Source organism: Solea solea, chromosome 2, assembly GCF_958295425.1.
Source record: "Solea solea chromosome 2, fSolSol10.1, whole genome shotgun sequence".
Lineage (NCBI taxonomy): Eukaryota > Metazoa > Chordata > Actinopteri > Pleuronectiformes > Soleidae > Solea > Solea solea.
In genome coordinates this window covers 32,180,463-32,204,022 of record NC_081135.1, presented here as the reverse complement: position 1 = coordinate 32,204,022, position 23,560 = coordinate 32,180,463, and the positions used below count along the sequence as shown (strand labels likewise).

General features: G+C 40.1%; 3 protein-coding genes across 5 annotated transcripts; 1 reads left to right on the top strand and 2 right to left on the bottom strand.

Moving 5' to 3' along the window:
• Positions 1 to 660: 660 nt before the first annotated feature.
• On the bottom strand, positions 661 to 12,468 carry parp14rs1 (poly(ADP-ribose) polymerase family member 14-related sequence 1). The gene is made up of 17 exons (XM_058653673.1): positions 12,294 to 12,468; positions 10,507 to 10,610; positions 9,924 to 9,957; positions 8,898 to 9,128; positions 8,555 to 8,779; positions 6,220 to 8,462; positions 5,875 to 6,105; positions 5,510 to 5,731; positions 5,308 to 5,386; positions 4,629 to 4,775; positions 4,363 to 4,425; positions 3,992 to 4,168; positions 2,998 to 3,243; positions 2,213 to 2,809; positions 1,905 to 2,041; positions 1,557 to 1,731; positions 661 to 1,318 (listed from the first exon to the last, which is right to left on the bottom strand). The coding sequence occupies exons 1-17, from the start codon at positions 12,466 to 12,468 to the stop codon at positions 1,035 to 1,037; spliced, it is 5,370 nt and encodes a 1,789-aa protein (XP_058509656.1). The 3' UTR covers positions 661 to 1,034.
• Positions 12,306 to 17,859, top strand: parp9 (poly(ADP-ribose) polymerase family member 9). Of its 2 annotated transcripts, none has more exons than XM_058653694.1 (8): positions 12,306 to 12,447; positions 13,579 to 14,467; positions 14,692 to 14,907; positions 15,403 to 15,618; positions 15,745 to 15,805; positions 16,316 to 16,791; positions 16,873 to 17,032; positions 17,450 to 17,859. In XM_058653694.1, exons 2-8 carry the CDS (start codon positions 13,595 to 13,597, stop codon positions 17,734 to 17,736), a joined length of 2,289 nt encoding a protein of 762 aa, XP_058509677.1. In that variant the 5' UTR covers positions 12,306 to 12,447; positions 13,579 to 13,594; the 3' UTR covers positions 17,737 to 17,859. The 2 variants fall into 2 exon arrangements, with proteins under 2 accessions (XP_058509677.1, XP_058509667.1); XM_058653684.1 differs by lacking the exon at positions 12,306 to 12,447 and adding an exon at positions 12,457 to 12,598.
• A 591-nt stretch (positions 17,860 to 18,450) lies between these two features.
• On the bottom strand, positions 18,451 to 23,207 carry faima (Fas apoptotic inhibitory molecule a). 2 transcript variants are annotated; one of them, XM_058653706.1, is made up of 5 exons: positions 22,946 to 23,207; positions 22,159 to 22,289; positions 21,559 to 21,787; positions 19,924 to 19,973; positions 18,451 to 19,394 (listed from the first exon to the last, which is right to left on the bottom strand). In XM_058653706.1, exons 2-5 carry the CDS (start codon positions 22,270 to 22,272, stop codon positions 19,245 to 19,247), a joined length of 543 nt encoding a protein of 180 aa, XP_058509689.1. In that variant the 5' UTR covers positions 22,273 to 22,289; positions 22,946 to 23,207; the 3' UTR covers positions 18,451 to 19,244. The 2 variants fall into 2 exon arrangements, with proteins under 2 accessions (XP_058509689.1, XP_058509697.1); XM_058653714.1 differs by lacking the exon at positions 22,946 to 23,207 and having other exon boundaries at positions 22,148 to 22,273.
• Positions 23,208 to 23,560: the final 353 nt, after the last annotated feature.

Here is a 23,560-nt window from a genome sequence, read left to right as displayed (position 1 = left end):
TTAGTAATCGATTAATAATCAATTATTCGATAAATTGTTTTAGCCCTACACATAGAATATATAGCAATTTGCTAGTTTGAAACTAAATTGCCCAACTTCAACTAGAAAATCAAACCAAATCACTTGAGATAAAGACTATTTACATATCTAAATATATAATGTTATTTCTTTAATAAGTTAAAATGTTTGGGATGTTTTTTTCTCGCCAACTTCTCTCCAAGTTTCTGAGAACAAAAAAATATGTAAAATGACAGTATATTTGTAAACTTAGAAATAATATCTTACTTATTATTAATATGAGCTATGCCCAAAATTATGGACAGATCTTGAGTTTCTCTTTTTTTGTAGCTACCCCGCTCCCTGAGTTCAACATTAAATATGCTGTGTCTGCATTAATCCAGAAGATGGTGCCCTTTCATACTTTGTCAACACACATTTGTCTTAATCCACAATAGTTTACCTTCATTTCACTGTATTTTCACCTTTTATTTGACCGTTTTGACTGTCAATGTGTGTTAAACAGTTTCTATACGTACAACTTCCCTTTCCAAGTGTGTTAGAGAATCTATGCAGCCTTCATTTAGCATCAAAAAAGATGTAGATTGTGGGCTTTTGTATGAAACTAATTTCAGCTACATTTTTGCACACTGCTCCTTTACAAACACAACACAATTCTGTGCTTGTATCAAGTTTATTTGCACTGACGTGGATTGTAACTGAGGAAAAAAAACAACAACAACAACCAAACAAAGAGTTTCCATGATAATATACACATGATGAGACGAATAGTTAAACAAACTCATCCAATTTTCATTGTATAAGAGAGACAGTTATACTGGTGTGACTTGTGATTACTACTGACAATTTGTAAACCAGGAAAGAACTAAATTAAACTTTTGCCCTTTACATAGATTTAATAAAAATGTAAAAAAAAGGCAAAAAAAAAAAGCACTACGTTATGATAAGTGTATGCTTTCCAATAGCAGCATAACATTTTAAGGCACGTGTTATTGTTATGATAGTGCATAGTAACGTCATTTGAATGTAATCAAATACTCAGGACAAGCCTGGCTGTCGTGGAATATAACAAACATGCTGGGATTGACCGCCTTGTCCACGACGCTGTCGTACATCTGGACAGAGCTGGCGCCCTTGGCTGGCGGCGTGATCATGTTTGGTTGTCCGACAGTGAAATCCCCGGTGAGCACCCGGCAGAGGTACATGCACTTCTCTCCATTCGGATTCGGCTTGGAGTATGTGTCATGGGCCGAGTAGTTCGCTTGGACGGCAAAGTATGTGCCATTGCCGTAACGAGCAGCTGAAAATGTAATGTAAGGAGAAAAGTTAGAAAATTCACTGTCTTAGAACCTATCATAAATATCACCTGGAGAGGAATTATTGTACTCTGCAGCTCTGTTGTCGAGGCAAATACAAGCATTTAGTCAAAAGATTGGTATCGGGTGATCGGTACACCCCTGATAATTCACCATCAATCTGGGATTGTCTTCAGGTTTTCAATAAATATGAAGGAAAGGTCTGATGAAACAACTTCTCACCGTTCTTTCCTGCGTAGCTCCTGTTGAAGCCGAGCTCGTTGATCGTTCCTATGGTGGTCTGGCAGGTGCCGTGAAAGAGACGTCTCTCGTTGTTCTGATGACCGTTCCTCTGCTCCATGTCACGCTTCTTGATCTGAAGGCTTTTCCACAACACAGGATTCTGGATTCTCTCAATCTAGAAGCCAGTTTATGAATTCGGGGAGGTGGGGGAAAAAGTGTTTGAATTTTCAGTTACAGATAATTGTCGGTACAATATTGTCACCAAAGTATGATGCATTGAAGGTCCAGTGGGCTCCTAAATTTCACACACTGCGCCTGTAAACATGGAGCGTGTTAAAAATGGGATACCTTAGTGACGGCACGATTGCAAGAGGCCTGGAACAGATTCAACACTTCAGTGTACTCGGGTGTTCCAGCCTTGATGGTAACAGCGTGACTCGACGTGTTGGGAGGCATAGGATCCCAGTGGACCGGTACTTCTTCTCCTGGTAGCAAAATAAACTATTTTAACTTTTGGGTACTTTTTGTGTATGTTTGCTTTGTAGAATCAAGATATCAAATGAATTTATGGTAAAAGCAAACACTTGATGGATTATCATCTCTTGAGTTATTATCTTTGATTGACAAGCAAAATTTCAAGATGTCTCTATCAATACCTTTCAGTTTGTCAATTCTCTTTATCTGCAGAGAATTGCCCTGGCTGTCAGTGGCTGGTCCTTTCGGCAAAGCGACAGTGTAATTGCGGCCCTGTACTGTGACTGTGACATTTGGTTGATTCTTCTGCCATGCTTGCTCGAGCTGGAAGTTTGTCATGGAATCAAAACTCTGAAACTGACTCCCTTGCGGTTGGTACTGCCAGTCTGCCACTGTGCTCACCAGCTCCACGTCCTTCTGTAGATCCTCGTCATCCTTCATCTTCTTCAGCATTTTCGTAATCACACTGGTGGCCTTCAGAACGTTCTTGCTGAATCCCTCGATTGTCAACGTGGCTTGGACCTTGTCAATCGTTATGTTCACCCTCTTCTGGATGTCAGCGATGTGCTGAAGGTCTGCATCAGAGAAGCTTAGGACGGCGGGGTCTGAAATAACGTGTGAGGTTTGGTCAATGGTTATCCGGTCAGTGATCCACTTCTTGGCTGAGTCAACGTTGGCCTTTGTGTCGCCGCAGATGTGAAACAAAGTTGGTTCTACTTCCACGGGTGCGAGGTCTCCTCCATTCTGTTGTTTGCCAGTACCATCGCCTTTTATAAATGCTGAAAGAACATATTCCACACTCTTTGTTAGAAATGACATATTCAAAACAGATTACGGATTGAGTGACATGAACATTTAACAGCTTGTTTCCACAAAGCTCTGTGTCTGTATGAGAAAAAACAAAACTCCTGCCCTCTCGTGTTTTTCTGTCCAAAATCAAAGCCCTGATTCTCTTCTCTGTACTTACATTTGATGGTGCGTATGCTTCCCCAGAACCAGCTGTTGTCCTTATCATTAGTTCCCTTATCTTTAAGTTTAGGGGCTTCTCTTTGTTCTCTTTGGAGCATACTACTGTGGAAGTCCTGCAGCATCTGGGGCTGGAAAATAACGATCCGAATTGTCTTTAGGGAGACGGAAGTGTTTTGGCTCAGCACATCAGTCACTGCGTCAAACATGGCGTCGGCCACCTGCCTTGCCTGAACATTACCTTGACCTAAAATGGCACAGCACATATTATTATAGACTTATGCAGGCATCAAAGGTTACAGCAGGGATTTTTTTAGAATAGCAAGTGGACGAACACACAGACACATTTGTGATCACAGAACATTCTATTAATGCAACCCTAACCAAATTCAGAAATGTATAAACCTAAAATTGCAATAAATGAAGCGACGGCTGTGAGCCAGATCAGGCAGTCGACTTATAGTAAGCTGCACTGATTTAATCATGTGACATATCTTCCACTTCACAACAGATATTTACTCAAAAATAAACAATTCTATTAACTGCCAAAATTACGACTAAGAACCAAAACAAATAAAAGGCTCCAACAGTTTTATATTATATTTATCGCATAATTAAATGTATTAAATTCCACATTAAATGATGTATAAGCTTGTCGAGTGTTCTACTTACAATTGTCTACATGTTTTGATTTTATTGTATTTCTATTCCAGACTCATTTGAGTTAGGCCCTTGCCCTATTCTCTTACCCTAACCTTAACAATCAAAACTAATCCTAACTGTTAACCTAACCATACATAATGTCTTCACCTTAATGTAATCATTTACATTATGGGGGACTTGCTTTTTGTCCCCATAAGGAAAACAACTTTGAGTTTACTCATGTTGTTTTCTCGACAACATGAGTAAGAACTGGAACACACACATAACTTTCTTATTTTTGAAGATTCCCCATGAAATAAAAATCTATAGACCAATAAGTTGACAAATCTCACCTGTGCCAATGGCAGGAAATGAGACCGAGGTGAAGGAGTTTTTCATACACATTTGGAGTGCGTCTTTCACAACATTATGGATTTTTACTGGGTCAGACTGTCCGGCCAGGTGGAGGATCTTCTTACACATCAGGTTACCAGGCTGGGTCAATATCATGCCTGTGTTGGCCTGGGCACCTACATGTACAGGTGAATAACTTTGTTTTTACAATAACAATCATGTGCATACATTTGGGTCACACTTATTTCTGTTAGGATGTGGACCACAGAGTTTAATCACAATTATAGCATATATAGCATTAATACTGGGGCTATAGTGTCACGTCAGGATGTGTCGTAAGAGGTTTATTTATAAACCTATGTTTCCTTACCGAGGGTTTGACATTCTGCTTCAACAGCCTGCCCAGCTGCATCCAGGATAGCCTTGGATACTCCTGGAGAAGAGAAAGACACAGTAAATGTCATATACTGCATAACGTCATCACAAAATAACCAGAGGGCACAGTCAGTGTTGATGTTAAACCAGTATGATGGGTAAAATATGTTGAATTTATCAAATGAGTATATGTGTATAGAATTAACTTAATCTAAGATTAGTCTGCATATTTCTAACATTCCAGTTCTCGCTGTCATGTACCTGTCTTAAGAGAGAAGGCTTCATTGGAGGAGTTGACAACGACTTCACTGGTCTCCTTGGTTATGTCTCCTGTTGCCACCTGGATCACCACACCTTTAATTTTTGTCTCGTGTGCTCCCGAGCTCGAGACCACTTTAGAGAAGTGACCTTAGAACAAATATTAAGCAAATGCTTGCTTAATTAATTAATTAATTAATTAATTAATCAATCCAGTAAATTAATGAACAAAACAATAGGAACAACTTGTCTGCCATTTCCAAACGCAAGAATGCCAAAGCCCAGTTTCAATTGTGGAACTTATTCTACCTGAAAGCCACCGCTCTGACAAATAATGAAGTGTTTGCTCAATCAATTGAAAGAGATACTTGATGTACTGGTGAGAATGTGAGGGGTTGATAAAACAAGAGACAATTATGACTCTAGGTCCACTGACAGTAAATAAAAAGATCAGATCAATCAGGAATAACATGTCATTTAAATCCAGTGGCTTTTCTTGTGTTGCTTCTGATTATTTATCAACGACTTATTTTAAAAATAAAAATAAACTGTATTTATACATTATTGTTAATGATCTCTCACAGCCCACCTGCATTGCATTCAGACCCACACACCCACCCATCACTAATTTAAGCAAATGAATCATCAAGCATAACAAACATATAAAAAAGCTGTCACCAACCTTGAGCTTGTGGTGAACTCGGGGACACTGAACCACCTGGGGCACTAGGGAACTTGTTCATAAACTCATCACTAAAAGCCTGTGGATAGAATCAAAGGATTATACAATACACTAAAAAAAGGCTCAATGTCACTTATTTGACATTGAAGTTTCCTTGGAAATTAAACACAAAATCAGTGCAGGGCTCCTTTTGTTCCCTTACCTGAATAGTCTGTGCGTCTTGTGGATAAAGGATAATAACAACCGTGTTCAGGTGCTTGGGTTGTTTGTTACTGCTAAAGGCTGAGATTTCTTTCAACAGCAAAGAAGCCACAAGGTTTTTTGGGAAACCCAGGTTTCCTGTGCCAATGGCGGGGAAGGATATGGAGGTCAGGCCAGTATCCTCAGCCGTCTCCAAGCAACTCTTAAAAATGTCACTCAACGTCTGTAAGGCAAAGGTTAAGCAGGTTAAGGAGTGAGCAAAGATGTCCTTTGTTTACAGTCTGCACTCTCATCATTAGACGTCCATTAGATTAATCAAAGTCAGACCAATCACGGAACACACATGAACACGTATAAAAGGTTTACCTTTTCAGCGGTGCCTTGTCCGTTGTCCCAATCAGGTGCAACTGCATGAAAGACTTGCTTACTCTTCAGCTTGCAGCCATCCGTCACAATTATCTCCCCAACATTTCCACCAGCACTCTTGGCATTTACCAGCTGCTGAAGTTGGGGTCCAGCCACACTGAAGATGGCGTGTGACACTGCTCCTTTGTTCAGTGCAAGATCTTCAGACACAGTGTTTACAGTCACCGCCGTCTGAGAACGTGTTAACACAATGTTAGCACTTGCATGTTCTTCATTCTATGTTTGCTTAGACAATCCATGTAATGAGACAGGCAACTGCGGGTTGCCTCTGTGTGTCTGACTTACCTTGGCTTCCTGGATTTTTCCTTTTGTAAGAATAATGTCCAAGCCCTCTTTGGTCTTCACGTGACCCAAGCAGTTTGGGTCAGCTGAAGAAGATCCTACAGGTTTCTTAAGTGGAGATCTGGTAGCTTTAGCCTGAAGACATGGCGACTGACTAGCACTGTCGTTTTTAAACTCACGTCTAAGAGCTTTCTCCATTGCCTGAACAGCAGTGTCATCGTTGTCCACCAAATGAATCCACCTCAAGTCATCATCATCACACTCATCGCAGTGTTCCTTCACTGCTTTGACGATGGTCGTCACACACAAGTCGAGAGGAAAGCCCTGGACTCTGCTGATGGTGGGCAGAGCAACAGAGCTTAAGCGATGCCTTTCAGCAAGTTCTAAGCTTCCTCTAACGGCTTTTTTCATTTGTACCACAGCCTTCTGGGATGCAGCTGGATCAAATATTGGTCCCACCACGTGGATAATTTTTTTGCAACAAAGCTGCCCTCCTGCATCAGTTATGACACATTCTCCGGGCTTGAGCTGCCCCATCGAGGCAATTATTTTGTTACATTCAACTTGCAGCTGGTGACCAGCGGCTTTCAATAGGGCTGCTGAGAGACCTCCATCATGTTTCAAGTCTTTGTTAGAAGAATTGACAACTGCATCAACTGGGTAAGTGCACATATCTGCCTTACAAACGGCTATTTCCACTCCATTAAATGTCTTAACTTTGTAAACAGGTGTTGGTCCCTGATCCTGTTTACCATTGGTGTCATCAACCAGTTGGACCAGGCAACCAGTTTCATCCAACAGTGAGGAAACATACATTCTTTCATTTTCCCGGAAGAACGTTTGGACTGCAGGATTGGAGACTTTTAAACTGTCACAGATGACAGAGTTGACCAAGACTTCGACCGAACTCTTGCAGTATGTGACCTCAGCTCTAGAACCACTCAGACAAATGGCTTCATTTCTGAAGGACACCACCACGTTGCCTTTCACCTTCTCCAAAGAAGATGATTTGCGTTTTTTAACATATTCAACTATGGTGTTGGGCTTGACGACAATAATTTCTTCAACTTGAGCATTCTGCTTTAAGAACTGGTGAAGCTCACTGCTAACTTTCACAACACTGTCCGTGTGACCGCACACCACAACTTGTTGATCAGTGGTGTGGATCTGGAGTTTTCTGCATGGCTTACTGTAAGCATTCTCTACTTGACTGACTAGATGCATCCACTCTGGCTTCTCCAGAATACTACAATCTTCAACATCAATGTACTCTGATATCAGAAGCCCTTGCAGGTGTTCTGTAGCTTCATTTAGATCTCTATCTGAAAAAGCAAGAAGCTGCACCTTCTGTGCATTGATCTCGAATGCGGCATTTATTCCATTAGATGTTAAGAGAGCATTTGTAAGCTCGCCTTCCTCTTCACCCTTCAACAAATCAAGCACAAATGTATCCATTTCTAAAGTTGATCGTTTTACTGAACATGTTGCATCGCATATGACTCTTTGTGCTTCCAAAATCTCCTCGCTGATGCCGGTTACCGTCAAAGTTGAACTCTCTGTCCTGAATGACATTTTGAGTTCTGGGTACACGCCTAGCAACTTTTCCTTTAGATCGTCATTACACAAGAGGTGGAATACTGACGGGGGCACTTTGATCACTTGGGTTATGCTCGATTTCGCCCTCTGTCTCCGTTTGACAATTTCTTTTATGACTTCACAAAGAGTGTCCTCAAGACTGTTGACATCGTCCTCAAGGCCAACCACTGATAAGACACCACTGGTTCTGTCAGGAACAACGACAACACCCTTATTCTGTAGCGTTTGTCTGAAATTCTCCTCAGACTCTTCCCACACCTCTGACTCAGGCCTAAACTTGATGGATTTATATTTTGACACAGCTTGCGCAAAGGCTGACTTCACAGTTTCCCCCCACTCCCTGACCATGGCTTTGGCTTCCATTTGCTTAAGTAGTGAGGGCATGGGGCTCAAGCACACAGTAGATTGGTGGAGGTTTACATCACAGAAGTGTTTAGCTAAGTCACTGCGAATGGACTCTGCTGCTGATTGACTGTCCTTGAGGTATCTCCAGACAGCGTTGTCAATGGGTTCAGAGACAGGAGCTGGGAGATTTAGGGAAGGCCTGTCTTGGCCATAGAGGGCAGTTCCCAATGATTTATAGAAGGGAAAAACTCTGATCTTTTTCTCTCCGATGCAATGCTTCTTCTTCTTCAGGACTTTCTGAAAAGCTATGGGAGAAAATTGCAATCGTTTTCAAACACTCTTTGATTGTCATGTATACTGACACACTAATATGCAACATGTTGTGCAATTGCGCTACCTTTATCGTCTTTAAACGTGATGACGGCAGATTGTTGCTCTTCATTGATCTCAACATTTTCTACATCCCCACCTTCAGTCTCAAAATACAGCTGTAAGACACCTTCATTTAAATTTTGGATGTCTTCCACCGCAACCTGCTTTGTGACTTCAAGAAGTCGCACTGACAGTCCCTTGCTTGTAAATGTCTTGCTTTCAGGGCAGCGCCTGACAAAGTCCAGGTTTTCTGTGGAATAGAGAGACAAGATAGTGAGGCAACAACTCTTTCATTCTTTTCAGTCTTTCAAAAAGACCTTTGGTAAGAGGAGCTGAGGGTTCGTATAATTCATTTTGGTGAATTTTACCTTTTGCCCCCTGGAAAGAAACCACAGTAGACGAGATTTCAGGAATGATTTCCAATGTGAAACATGGGGGGTCAGATGGAGAGTCGTGATTCTTTAATATGTGTTCCACCACCAACTCCAACATCATCCGGTCAAAGGTCTCTGGAATGTTTCCTAAAACAGCTGAGGTGGAGCAGGGCTCTTCCTCTTCTGCATCATCATCATATCTGCCTTTTGCCTCTGCAACATCCACTGTTGAAAGGACATTAAAAGCATGATTCATTCATTGTCTGTCGCACGGCAATCTGGTGCCAATCTCAGTACACCGCAGACATTCACACCTACGGTCAATTTAGAGTGAATTAACCTCTGCGTTTTCTTAGACTGTAGGAGGAAGCCGGAGAACACCAAATTCACACACACTCATTAAGAACTGAATGGGAAAGAACAAGAGCTGTCTTAGAATATAGAACACTGCCGTGAGATGCTACAGGACTGTGGTTATTAACTTAAAACTTAATTACCAATAATTAACCAAAAATAATAGGGAGAGGAAGATAGCAAGAAAGGTGTGGTTATGGTTGTTTTTTGTGTATGAATAGAAATAATCAGCAATAACTTGTTTTTGTAAAGGCTGGGTTAAAGACACAATTTTGGTGTGGGCATTATGATGATAATATAAACATTTAACATTTGTATGTACCCAAACTTGGCAACAATTTGGCCTCAGTGTAATATTAAATCACAAATAATAATATATATTTAACAGGATCTTCCTGAATTCACCTCAGCTTGGTGTGAAAATGTCCTTCCAGAGATATATACCCAAAAACAGAAGACTCTAACTTATTTATTTTTCTTCTTCTATGGATTAAAATAATCATAAATTGACTTATGGCTTGGAATGTACAGTTTCTGTAATCGGACACTATAAATTCCCTTAATCGCAAAGACGCAAGAAGGTGTGATGTTGCAAGTCAAACTGTATCTGTACCAAACAAAAGAAAAAGAAACATGCTGGTTTTATTTACACCAGTAACTACTTACATTTCTTGTCAAGTTGATCAGGTGAACCTGATTCCTGTTTAGAAAACACACACACACACAAAAACTTATGTCAGGATATAGGATCATTTGACACGTGCTATGTAACTTTGAAAAGTTTTGATTTTAAAGGAAAAGAGGAAGAAAGATAGATGGTAACAGTGCAGGGAGAGGTCATAGGACTTTGCAAAATATTAGTAAAGTGTGTAATATATCAGGTATATATTACAGTTAATGCATTCTGTGGCCCCTTACATTAACCTTATGTCTATGAGGTGTGGATAAAATATAAAAACAGGTTTGTGTGTACCAGGAAATGAGAAGAACTTAAAAACACTGATACAGCACATAATTGGGTGCGATCACTTACAAGATTGTCAGCGACACGTCAGCTGTAAAGAGCCAGTTTATTTTCTTACACAAAGCAAACACAAACCATTTCAGTGTGAAACATTTTATTGGGAGGGTGTGTTGAAGGGTCATTAGGAGGAAAAGGTACAGAGAAAAAGGTTAAGAATCAAAGCAAAACTTTAAAGATAAACAACAGAGGTTCCCAAAGCAGTGCACATTCTTTGCTTACACTGACCTGTGCTGCTTTCTCATCTGGAGGTAAGCGAACTGTCATTTTGAGAGTAACACCTTTACTCAAAGTCATCTCATGTGTTGCTTTCCCCAAAACATTCATCTGGTCTGTGAATGAAAAGAGGGGAGGTGAGTGGATTGTGGGGCTGCGAAAAGTTTTTTCGACGAATGATTAATTGGTCTGAGTAAACGTCCAGTGTGTGCGAAAATTATTTCCATTCTGGCAGGAAGGCAATATAAAATTTAAATTTAAAATCGGCTGAATGTATGAATTGTTGTTGTCATTACCACTGAATGAGCTTTTTAAAATCGTATCAAAGGCAGATGGTCTCTACAGAGGCCACCATGTTGGACCACCATGTTTTTAACCCACAGGCATCAGTTTCATTTACTACCCTATCTACTATCATTAAGGGCAAAAATGTCCACTTCAAATATTTTTTTTTTTCCTGCAAACAACTTCAGCCCTGCTCAAAACTATCAAACATTAAATCATTTGAAGCCTTTAAATGACAGTTTGCTACAAAATACCACAGACAATTAGTGTTATTTCACATTATAACAAATGTTGAGGGGGCTGGGGGATTATTCTTTTTTTTTTTTTTAAATCAGCCCTATATATATATATGTCAAAGAATAGCCAAAATATTGACTTTAATGCATTATTTTAGTGTAGCATGAGATTTAAAATGCACTACACTCTTAAGTTATCAAGGACAAGGACTTAATGACAGATCCAAGACTGATTAAAAAAAACTAAAAACAACATTGACATCAAGTAATCAAACTTGATTTATGCCGAAAAATAATCTGTTTTTAAAACATTTTGACATTTATGACACCACACAGTACTGGCCCAAGCCTTTATGGGACCCTAAGCTGAATTTCATATGAGGGTCCCACTCCCACCACCAAGGATTAGTTGGTGCTTGATTATTATTGATACAAATGTAACAGTGTAAATTGCATTAATTATAGTTGTGCTATTTACACCAAACCAGTGAAACTCTTTTTCAAATTCTTTCTGACATTAGAGAGCAGTAAAATCACAAAAGTGAGCAAGTATTACCCAAGTAAACCAGTTTGCAAATATGTACTAAAATGAGCAAATCTTCAACTCCAAAGCAAAACCAAATAACTTAAGCTTAACACTATGTTGATATCTAAATAGATCTTAAGGCATCTATTTAGTGAGTGTTTTTTCTCTCTCTCCACACACATCGTTGGCCATGCTTGGAAAGGGTGAGGTGAGAGATATTCAGCTGCAATATGTAACTTCACCAGTAGATCCCAGCAGTAAATTCCACACAATACCTTTAACATGTGAATTGTAGACATTTGAGGATGTCATCGGTTTCGTTTTGAGTTAAACTGACCAACATTTATATTGTAGCGACCTAAATTTAAGAGCACGCCCCGCCCATTGTCGTTACGGAGTTCAGAGCCGGAAGTGAAGGGCAGTGTGCGAGAGACGTGCTGTGACTGAAACGATTTACTGAATAAAACTAGCCGGGAACGGCGAAAGAGAGAACACGTCTGCTCGTCACTTGAGAGTGTTACTACATATATATTTGTTTTACCATTTTCTGACATTTTATGAACCAACAACTCAGATACATCGATAAATATAGATGTTATCCTCTGTGACATCCTGTAAATTAATTTGAATTGTAGACTTTTGATGATGTCATCAAGCTTTGAGCTGACCTGACCAACATTATTCGCCATTTTTTTGGCATTTTATTAACTAAAAAGTTTTTCTTTGAGTGAATTAAACCGGTCCAGACTCACCTCCCTGTGTGCGGAAGCGCAGCGCTGCTGTTCTGCTGCCGCTTTCATGTTCCACTTCACAGTCTCCGCCGTTGGCTTTCTTGCTTTGAAAGTATTTAGTCAACTTAAACTTTAATCTCTCTACGTTGTTTTTGTCGAGCTCGACGAGCAGAGGGTAAGAATACTCGTCCGCCATGTCTGCTTGCTGTTTGTGTCTGTGTGTTAGTTTCACTTTTGTTTCTTGGGAAACGATAGCGTGATGTTCGTGTGTTAATGACAAGTTGGGTTATACTTTCTCTTTCTCGGTACTTTCCAGCGTACAGCAGGTGAGTACACATAGCAGTATTGTTGTTCTTATTCTGTAAAGTTGAACGTTAACTTGTCTGAACTGAATATCTTCACCTAAACGGTTGCAGTTAAACACAACGCACAGGTGCTGTGTTTTGTTTTGTTATGTTATGTTATGTTGTGTTGTGTTGTGTTACCAAACATAAGATGGCGGCGGTTTGCAACGTTCGCAAAGAAAGCTAACGCTTCAAGTTTATCCGTAAAACTACGGGTAAAATGATAAAACGAAGATAGATAGAAACTGACACACACGACGTTGTGAACTGCTGTTCACGGAAGCTAACTTTGTTGTTTTTAAACGTGCAATGCGAGGCACACACGGAACATTCTAGACTCCAGTGAGGCAGAAAATAATGTCTGTGAGGCGACATGACATTGAGTTACGTCTGTCTTCTTTCGCTACGGTTTCCAATCTTTACGTTAAAAATAAAATAAAACTTCGGGCTGTCGTAGTTTAGAGTGCTCATTAGTTGGCCATTGTCTCCCTCTGCTGGAAGGGAACGTTAACACAGCACTTGTATAAAAAATACCAGCAAAAAGTGATATTGGAAATGCATTTTTTATTGTTCTCTGTTGAATATTTGTTTGAGTATTTTTTTTGAGTATATACAATCACAAAAAAATATAAATAGGAGTGACAATGCCATCAATGAGCCAAAATATATTGTCAATAATAAGCATTCCCAACTAATAAAGAAAACAGGAACACTAAATGCTGATTCAGCATTCTCAATTAATACTATAAAACGCATACTAATTCTGCTGGAAGGAAGATGAGAAGTCCTATAGACCTATAAAGACTTATGCATGTACTTTTCCCCATCTTTTCCCCATCTCCATCATTTTTATTGCAAACAAAAAATATTGATTTGTCACCCACCCCTAACGTGAGAATGCTTTGTAATAAATATCTCAAACAAACACTCAAGTCACCGTATGGGTTCCTTTTCTATCATAGCTCTGATTCGGGAACCATGTCTGCTACTACTGTAGTAGTTCCTCTCCATGAGTCTACAGTCAGCATCGTGAGACAGTGTGGACCCGCTCTGAGTGATGTCCTTCTAAGCAAATTTGGGTGTATGACCGTCATCGAGGGTGTGGATTTTGAACGAGATCCAACCGTTTCATGGCAAAGGAAGTCAAAGGTTGTAGCGGAGAAAAGGTTCACATGTGCACTGCGTGGAGCAGTAAAGGTGTCTGTGTGGAAGGATGATCTCGTCAATGTGCAGGTGGATGCTGTCGTGAACGCTGCAAATCCCAAGCTTCAGCATTATGGTGGCCTTGCTCTTGCTCTGTCCATTGCTGGTGGTCCACAAGTCCAAAAGGACAGTGATGACTATATTAAACAGCATGGAGACTTGCAAACAGGAGATGCAGTTATTGGTGATTCTGGGTCCCTGCCTTGCAAGAAACTAATCCATGCTGTGGGTCCCTGCCTGCCCCCACATTCCAGCAAGTCAGAGGTTACATCGGCTCAAGGGCTACTGGAGAAGGCCATCAGAAGCATTCTGGACAAAGTTCGAGAACACCATATGAAGACTGTCGCCATACCTGCTATAAGCTCAGGACTGTTTAACTTCCCACTGCCACTATGTGCAGACACCATTGTGTCCACTGTGAAACATTACTATGACCATTTGAAGACAGGACATCGTCCTGAGGAGATCCTCCTTGTGAATAATGACGAGCCCTCAGTAAGGGCAATGGAGAAGGCCTGTCGTGAGATACTACACTCCCACCCACCTAAGACCCACAGCTATGCAGCAGTGGCCAAAACCTCGCCAGTTTCTGTTCGCATCGGAAATGTTCTTCTGACACTGACGTATGGTAACATTGAGGAACAGCAGGTATGAATCTCTTTTCTTCTTCATTATTTGTTGAGGTGCCGATGTACTTATCTAATGCCTCGAAGTGTGAAATGCTTCATCCATATTTTTTAGTTACACAGAATTGGCAAAATAGGTGTCGTGTGAAATAGTTTCAGAATATAAATCTGCTTTTCTAGGCACATAAGCATTATGTGAAATCCTTGTTTTGACACATTTTTATTCACATTTTTGTATCTTTGCAGACTGATGTCATCGTCAATACTGCATCATCAGACTGTGATTTGAGCATTGGCCAAATCGCCAAAGCAGTGCTGAAGAAAGCAGGTCCTGGAATACAACAGGAAATTCATAGAAACCCAAAACGAGATAAAATCATTGCCACAGCAGGCCACAACCTGCAATGTAAAAAGGTGTATCATACTTTTTGCACTGAGAAAGGAGCGCATTCAGCTGAGCAGGTAAATTACACGTTTGAATTCATGTGGCATGGAGGGAAGAGTAATGAATAGTAACATATAATATTCATAATAAATATCTACCAGATTTGTAGTATTAGTAGAAGTACTATTTTCTTCTTCCTTCTTAGAGCATATGTTATATTTTGTTACATTTATATTTTGTTGCAATATCATATCTTCTATCTCTTTATAGTAAGAGTTGTTAATTCCCTGTATACATTTATACATATTAATACTCTAAATTAAGTTATTTTTAAATTCCTTTTAACATGGCAAAATAACAAAGTAATTTTTTTTTTTTTTTTAAACTAAACATGAATTACATATTCTTGAATTTTTAGTTGCACTATTCCACAAGGTACCATCTCCAGTAATCTCCAGACTAGGCTGTCACCACACTGTTAGACAAGGAAATATTAATTTTCTAACTTAAGGTTGTGCTAATTATGTGTTATGTATTATATGTCTTATGTCTCTATTTGTCATTCTTCACAGACCCTTTCAGCATCAGTGTTGGATTGCTTATGGACGGCTGTTTCAGAGCAACACAGTTCTATTGCCTTTCCTGCCATTGGCACTGGAGCGCTCAGGTTCAGCAAAACACATGCCGCTCACATCATGTCAGACGCAGTGGCTGACTTTGCCCTGAAGTCCGCCTGCCTGTTGGAAGTTGTTTTTGTCATATTTCCATCTGACAAAGACACATTTAAGGTTGTACTAACATCAGGAAATCCTGATGAATACTTTTTTTATTCAATGTTGAATCTTGCTGCTCTGACTCATCGGAATAACCGTGTGTGTGTGTGTGTGTGTGTGTGTGTGTTAAATGTCTTCCAGGCCTTTGAGCAAGAAATGGGATCTCTCCGAAAAAGAGCACAAAATCCTGGCTTTCCACAGGGTGACGACACAATGCTTCTATGCTATGGTTTACATTTGCATCTGTGTAATTTGGCTGATGCATTTGTAAATCCTCCACCCACGGGCTTGTTAATACTCCTGCCCCTGACTTACAATCTGCGATTACAATTATTTTTTTTAAAAAAAGAAAAAAAAGCTCAAGCCAATTACTTAAGTTGCCAGGGAATTTAGTAATTGACTTTGAGTTGAGTAATTATCAATTAGCTGTTGCAGCCCTAGTCGTTTTGTTTATAATCTCTTTGTTTTGAAAATGGATGCGTGTAATTAGGACTGAATAATAATATTATTATCGAATAATAATATGTGTATCAAATAACCATTTTAGTCAATACTGTCCTGACCTTTACATATCATATTCTACGGCCTGAAGAATGTCTCGTCGTTTCACACAGATCTGCACAAATATCACACACAAAGAAAATGACAGTCAATGTTGTGTGTGTGATCCTAAATCGTGGCAGTAACTGTTGAGTTATGTTTTGTCCACTAGCTGCAATGCCGAGAGATCTTTTCCATGACATCAAACCTCCCACCCCGCAAATAAGCCTGACCGGCCCGTCCGATGAGTTGACACGCGAGGCCAGACGATGGCTCGCCCACCTTCTCCAATCTTCTGGTCGCGTCACCATCTGCAACAACTTCATCCAGCACTTGGGCGACAACGAATATGTTGCCCTGTGCCAGCTGACCGAAAAGGGAATTTTCATTGAGGAGTCCTTTGAGAACGGTCACTCAGAAATGAAGTTATTTGGGAGTCCATCGGATTTTGTTGTTGTCGCTGCTGTGCAGGTGGAGGCCATGCTCTGCCACGTTCAGAAGGAGTTTGTCAGAGAAGAAGAGCAAACCATGCATATGATGAGCACTGAGAATGAGTCTTTTTTTAAAAAGAGGACAGTCAGTAGCGTCAGCGATGAATTCAACCGCAAATCCACTAAATTGAGAAAGGATGGGCTGCGAATGGTGAAGGTACAGACTTGTCTGTCTGTTACGTCTCTTCAGAGTTTATATATATATTTACTAATGTTGTTTTTTTTTATTATGTTTCAGTTGGAAAAGGTGGAGAACCCTGCGCTGGAGATGATATTTGAAGTCAAGAAAAAGCAGCTGCAGTGCTATACTCCTGACAATATGTTTCAGCGCATACCTGCACAGTTCTGTGACATGATCAGTCGTATTGGATTCCACACAGTGTGTGCACCACCTGCAGGTATGACGCATGTACAGCTGAAATAGACACTTTAAGTTTTACCTTAACTTTGTCATTCTCTTTGCTGCTGGGTTGGGGTTTCTGTGGGACAAGGAGGACTCCGCTTACAGCACTAAGGAACGGCATTATTTTTAACCAGAACAATGACAACAATGGCCATCTTGACCTTCATTTTGTTTCCACAATTACATGTGTTAATCTTATGTGTTGGTAGGGATGGGTGGGGGTTTGAGTTGCACTGCTTTGTATGAAAAATGCTATAATAGAGTTGTCATCACCTGCTCTTGGGAAAAGTACCCGTGTTTTTGGCATCGTCTCAGTACCTTCATTACATCTAACGTAGAGACAACTTCAGATAAACAACTTAAGCTAACTTCAATTTAGTTATGTATTTATTTACTTCCCTTCTACACACAGAGCCAGCGTTTGGAGAGGGCATCTACTTTACTGGTACGGTGAAAAGGGCCATGGAAGTGTGGAAGCAGCAAAAGGAGGAGGAGTACGTGTACTTCGTGGAGGCTGACGTGCTGAAGGGAAAATCCACCTCCGGTAAACCTGGTCTCATCGTGCCACCTATCAGGGAGACAAATCCCCAAAGTCTGTATGACAGTGTGAGCGGAGGACCTGACGTCTGTGTGATATTCAGTGGTTATCAAGCTCTGCCCAAGTACATTATTACCTGTGAGGCGATTGTGAAGGACTAAATCCTCCACTCTGTCCTTTTGGTTTATTGTGAAAGAGGAAAGTTGATTATTCGTTCATTCTGAACGATTGTACGCACTGGTATTGTGAGTGGACTTGGTTTAATTACACAATTATTACATCTACTGGGGTTGCAACAATCATTGGTGTATAATTAAAATGTATATCCAGATATAACTACAGAAATCACCAAGAGGCTGCTCTATATGAGGCTTCTTACTTTTATTTTCAAAACCAGTACTGACGTTATTTAGAAAATGTTTAAAACTCCCCTTTCTCATGGGATTAAACAAAATCTGTCCTTTAAATATTACCTTCCCTAGCAGGTAAAAATGCACCATCTTGTTGCAGAAATACCTTTTACTTCAGGACAAGATAGTTTCTCTGTGGCATCACATGGCATAAATAGAAAAATAGTTAAATCTGATCTAATAGAAATATCAATTGATTAATTTGTTCATCTTTGACAACTGATTGTAAGTAAGGATTGAGTAAAAGTTTGTCTTTAACACCATAATAATGATTGTCTAACTCTTTTTATTTTTTTCCCAAATAATTCACATTTTATTAAAGGAATATTACAACAAGTTCAACAGCGACATCCTGATCGGCTCAATGCATTTCATGAGATTGAATACAATTCCAAATTTTACGATCACACTGAACAGGAATCGAAAAGGAATAATGTATAAACATAAAATACACCACATTCAGTGTATAAGACACATATTTTTAATGGTACAAAACTATTAAAGAGCATTAAAGTCACTTTGACGACACAAAAAAACAAACTCATGTTCCACGTAGCTTTTACTGGAGCTTTGAGCTCCATCTCGCAGTCATCAGTGGCCATAATCTGTAATATCATAATAATAACTTTATGATTGTCTGTGAAAACATATAGGATATTTTTGACACATCCACAGCAGTGTGCTAAAAGCTGTTGACATACAACTTAAAAATGACATGGCTGAACTAAGACTAAAATCACTGAGCACCTCAACAAAACAGGATTGAACAAATATGACTCCTCTCCTGAGCAGTGCACACCGGAATGATGCTACATTCAAGGAATAGTCTTGTACCCTGATATTTAATCCTACCGTGCAGCATGGAATGCAGTGAGTGACTTGCAGATTTAAGTGAAAATAGCAGAGGGCTACGTGAGTCAGGTTGAAGGGGATAATTATAACACATCTGAATTTACTACTCAAAAAACTGACAGTAAATCACCATTTGTGATCAAAATATATCTGCAACTTCTCTTCTACAGCTGCCCAAACAGCAAGTCCTTTATATAATTCACTGCTAACTATACAACTTCTATCATACAGCCTTTACCAATATGGCTAATATATCCCCCAAAGCATGGCCATTATAAAATATGAGAACATATTTTTTTTTGTCAGCTGGTCCCTGACACCAACATATTGAAAAAGGACTATCCCCAAAGCCATGGCTACGAAGAGTCACACGTGTAAACCGGCCCAGATGTGGACACTCGCGCAAGTCACTCTGTGCACTCGGCTACTTCTGTGCCGTCCACGAGCAGCGTGTGAATGATGCCGTCTCGTCTCTTGCCGCTGCTTACGGCCTTCACGCAGCAGTTGTGGTCTCCGAGCGTGAAGTGTGTCTCCGTGCCGTCGTCCACGAACTCACCCTGAAAGACGTCCAGTCAGATGCAGAGATAAGACAATCGTTCAGTTATGCTACGGTTGTTGCTCAAATTACATTCAAAAAAGACCGAGTGTGTGGAGACAGTCCTCCAGTTTCCTCAGTGAGGCAAATCTTAAAGTACCAATGTGGTGACTAGCCACCAGAAGGTGACTCCGCTGGTAGCAAAAAGTAACTCTATTTGAATAAAATTATGTAGGAAATGTAGCCTACTTCTTATTTGATTTATAATGTTAATGGTCTCATTGACTAATTTCAGCTCTTCAAAAGAACGCTATATTAATTTTATAAATGATGTTCCCATTTCGAGAAAAATAGATAAAGTAAGGCACCCATGGTGTCAAAACCAGAGATTCAGATTGTTAAAGTTGATATAAGACAGGTTGCCACTTGATTTAGATGGACAATTGTTTTTTTCAATTTCAGTTTAACCAATTACTTCTTAAAAGTGGCATGTGTATCCTTTTTAATAAATAACATTGACACAGATATGGAAATAGTGGTTTTATACTTACTGCAGTTTCTATGTTTTGTCCATTACACCAAACATCCATAGTGTCTTTCTCTGCAGGAAAGGAAACGCAGAATCACTGTAATTATCCCACTGGAAATAAAAGCATGTCATGCGACTGCCAGTTGCTTCAGAAGTTATAGAATGCATGAGCAGCTGGTATTGAGATGTTTCTGTCTAACTCCGTAAGGTAGTGGTTAAAGATAGAAATGCACTGTGTGACAGTTTTCTGCCATTCAGTTGAGGAAAAAAGTGATTTGTGAGCATTAGCTAAAAATCCTTTAGCCCTAATATGAATCCTTGTACAAAGACCATATTTATAAATCTATGTAAAGATTTAAAAGTGTAGCAAGGAGATGGTTTTCTGTCAATCTCTGACTTTATATGTGACTTGTTGTTACATGTAGTTGGCTGAGTGAGGGCTCATATATTCCTTATCTAAAAAAAAAGTAAAATCCATTGTCTTCAGCTCCTAAAGGTCAAAACAGACATTTGTGTGGCTGAAAAGCAGAGGTAGAGCAATGAATCGTATTCTAATCAAAACTGCTGAAACAACACAATTAGCAAATTGCCTGGAATTAAACTATAAAAAAAAAAAGAGTACTTGCAGATTGGAAATAATTCAAATCTTTAAGCTCTCTTCCTTGAATTAGAGTTTAAGATTTAACTGAAGCTTGACTTGACAAAATATTATATTGCAACTGCAGTTTCAGTATCTTTCAGAAAAGTCAGAAAGTAGATATTTTCTTTTTTTGTCTTTGGGCTGCATCTCTCTAGAGGTCACCACATTTGATTTGGCAGAAATACTAACCCTGCCCTGCCTGACGCACCCCTCAGTCATCCGAGCATGGGACCAGCACAGGGAGTACAGTAGATGTAGCCCCCATGTGGCTGGGGTCAATTTAGAGTGTCCAATGGGCAAAATGGGGCTTGGGCACCTTGCTCAGTACCCCAGCACTTGACCTGGCAAGAACTTGAACAGACAATGCTTTGGTCACAAGCCAAGTTCTCTTTCTGCTTGCTAATGGGCTGAAAATCACATATTAGATATTTTCCCCAAATCTTTCAGCCCTACTGAAAGGTTAATGACCATTTCAGGTCCTACACTAACAAGTTTATCTATGTTGTGTGTTGTCAGTGAGTCTGTAACTATGAACAGCAGCTTTAATCAGTTTTAACAGCCTCAAAGCTAAAAACTACAGACCACACACTCTGTATTTCTACCAGCTCAGTGAAATTATTCCACTTGTTTAAGATGTTTCAGATCTATAGATTCAGTGTAAAGTATGTCTCGTACATTCTGTACACGCGTCAGGTAGTTTACTGCCCAATCAACTGTAATTGGTAAAATTCTAAGAAGGATAATCTGACCTCGTTGACAGAGGTAGGGAAGATGGTGTAGGGCTGAAAGGAGTTTAAGAGCTTAGCCTCGGTGCTTAAATATTAGTGAGTCATCGTGAGAGAGCAGAAATCACACTGTGCTAACTAACAATTTCATGTCTGTTCTAATTGACGACATGAATGAACCAAATAAAAGCAGACACTAGTGACTGGATTTACTTTTAAGGGAATTTAGCTGATGTGTTTGCAGGACAGCTTAATACATTCGAATACAGTGTAGAAAGACAGAGGAGCTCACCCAGCACCACTCTGCAGTCTGTGCCATCCAAGTTGAGCACCCAGGTGCTGGTGACCTTTGACCTGTTCTCCATGTATTTCTTCAGGCTCTTCCCATTGATTTCCAAAGTGTACTCGTAGGCGAATCCACTGACTGCATCAATGTTGATGGTCGCTTTGGTTTCTGACTGGCCCACGCTGAACATCTCCTTCCCCACGAGCTTAAACATCCAGTCCCGTCTAAGTATCTCCTGTGGAGCAGTGTGAGAGCAGAAAATTTAAAACTGACCGTAGGCATCTCGCCATCCTTGTTTGGCAAACTTGGGGCCCCCAAACAGCTTTGGTATGGATATTTTTATTTTTATTTTCAAGCAATATTTTAAAAGTTTAAGTCAGTGCAGGCTCCCCCTTGTGGCACTATTAGAATCACCAGGACTGCATATTAACGAGCCAGGCAGCATTTTCATGAAACTTAGGTGAGATATTAACGATTTTAGCCACTCACAATTACTGCGACTAAAAAAAATCACCACCAACAACTTATTATGAGTCATTTTCTCTTCGCGATGCGCGATAATACCGTATATTGTCGCATCAGTTACTTAAAATACCTGATTCATACCTTTCCATCGACGAAGATGACCCTCTTCCCGGTGGTCGTGCCGTGTTCAAACTCTATCCTGTGGACTCCATCGCTCAGCGCCACCTCCCACACACCAGCCAGATCCGCGGACATCGTGACCTCATAAGAACCTGCCGGACACGGCGGCGACAGCAGGACAACAGCCACAACACTCAATGTCGAGGCAAAGGCACCTTTAACAGCGACGGTTAGCTGTGTTAGCTAACACTAACACAGCGTTTATCGGCTCGTAATGATGGAATACGACTTCATATGACTTTTAACTGTGGCCCGGAGACGCCGCTGCTGCTAAATAACGTCTGTTGGAAGGCATAATATTAAAACGTCTACAGTTAGATAACTTGCGATGGAATAAAAAAACGTGGCTAGACGATTAAAAACAACAACCGTCAATTCGTTACTGATTTTTATGCAATGACTTCCTGTGTTAGGGATTTGCTTTCAAAGTAAAACAAACATGTTTGAATTAAGTAACCTGAATAACCTCAGAATTACGGAATGCAGTGATAGAGGTTCTACTAATGTATATTTTTTACAGCTGGCTACAAGATGCATCCGCGTATTAATTGATAGCCCGGTTTACACTGTAGTAACAAAACCTTGGAGTTTTATTTTGAAAAGCCAACGAGCGCAAGACAGCACGCGCCAAGCACTACACGGTGTATTTTTTTTGTAGCTCTTAACGCTAATGTTTCCCTTTCTACTAAACAAGAATAGGGATTAAACCCCCTCAGAAAAAGCCTCTATCATTGTACATCGGGATTACCTGCACGCTCCTGTAAAGAATAGAAGACGGCTTTGCCCGCAGTTTGCTCACAGACACATAACAGTTAGCTGCTAACGCACAGCCAAGCTGTGGCTATTCCGTTACCATGGTAATGTGATATCCGCCTACGTCCACACAGGGCCACGCCCACCATGGACCAACGGCAAATGTACAACTTGATATAGGAGTTTTACAAAGTGCTGCAGAGAGAAACAGAAGCACTCGCTGCACCTAAATCAACACGGAGAGACTATGTTACCTAGAGTCTTAGTATGACCTCTTTGAGTTCAGTAAAAATTCCCATTATTGTTAAAATAGAGAACAACGGTCACATGATGTGACAGGGTTACTGTTCTGTTCACCCTCTGATGATTAAAAGTAGTCAAACTGTTTATTAAAATCAAGTTTGACCTTAAACCTCCCTGCAGAGATAGACCATGACTTCAACATCTTTTTGTCTTTTTTGGAACGAACATGTTATTTGTTTGTTCACAATTTGTCCACTAGGGGGCAGCAGCAGGCTTGATCCCATCCAGCCCTATTGCTAGCTGGTGTGGGACATCCTGGAGTTGGAAGAAGAAAACAAATACTTGAAAATGTTATGATATTGGAGTG

Bases quoted from the DNA above. Each gene is read 5' to 3' on its own strand.
- parp9 (XM_058653684.1), top strand. From the start codon at position 12,546: ATGACAAGTTGGGTTATACTTTCTCTTTCTCGGTACTTTCCAGCGTAC. The intron at 14,908-15,402 runs GTAAATTACACG...CATTCTTCACAG, and splicing joins GAGCGCATTCAGCTGAGCAG to ACCCTTTCAGCATCAGTGTT. The intron at 16,792-16,872 runs GTACAGACTTGT...ATTATGTTTCAG, and splicing joins ATGGGCTGCGAATGGTGAAG to TTGGAAAAGGTGGAGAACCC.
- parp14rs1 (XM_058653673.1), bottom strand. From the start codon at position 12,468: ATGGCGGACGAGTATTCTTACCCTCTGCTCGTCGAGCTCGACAAAAAC. The intron at 8,780-8,897 runs GTAAAATTCACC...TCTATTCCACAG, and splicing joins TTCTTTCCAGGGGGCAAAAG to AAAACCTGGACTTTGTCAGG. The intron at 1,732-1,904 runs GTATCCCATTTT...ACTGGCTTCTAG, and splicing joins GCAATCGTGCCGTCACTAAG to ATTGAGAGAATCCAGAATCC.
- faima (XM_058653706.1), bottom strand. From the start codon at position 22,272: ATGTCCGCGGATCTGGCTGGTGTGTGGGAGGTGGCGCTGAGCGATGGA. The intron at 19,974-21,558 runs GTGAGCTCCTCT...CCTTTCCTGCAG, and splicing joins AGACTGCAGAGTGGTGCTGG to AGAAAGACACTATGGATGTT. The intron at 19,395-19,923 runs GTAAGTATAAAA...GACGTCTTTCAG, and splicing joins GACAAAACATAGAAACTGCA to GGTGAGTTCGTGGACGACGG.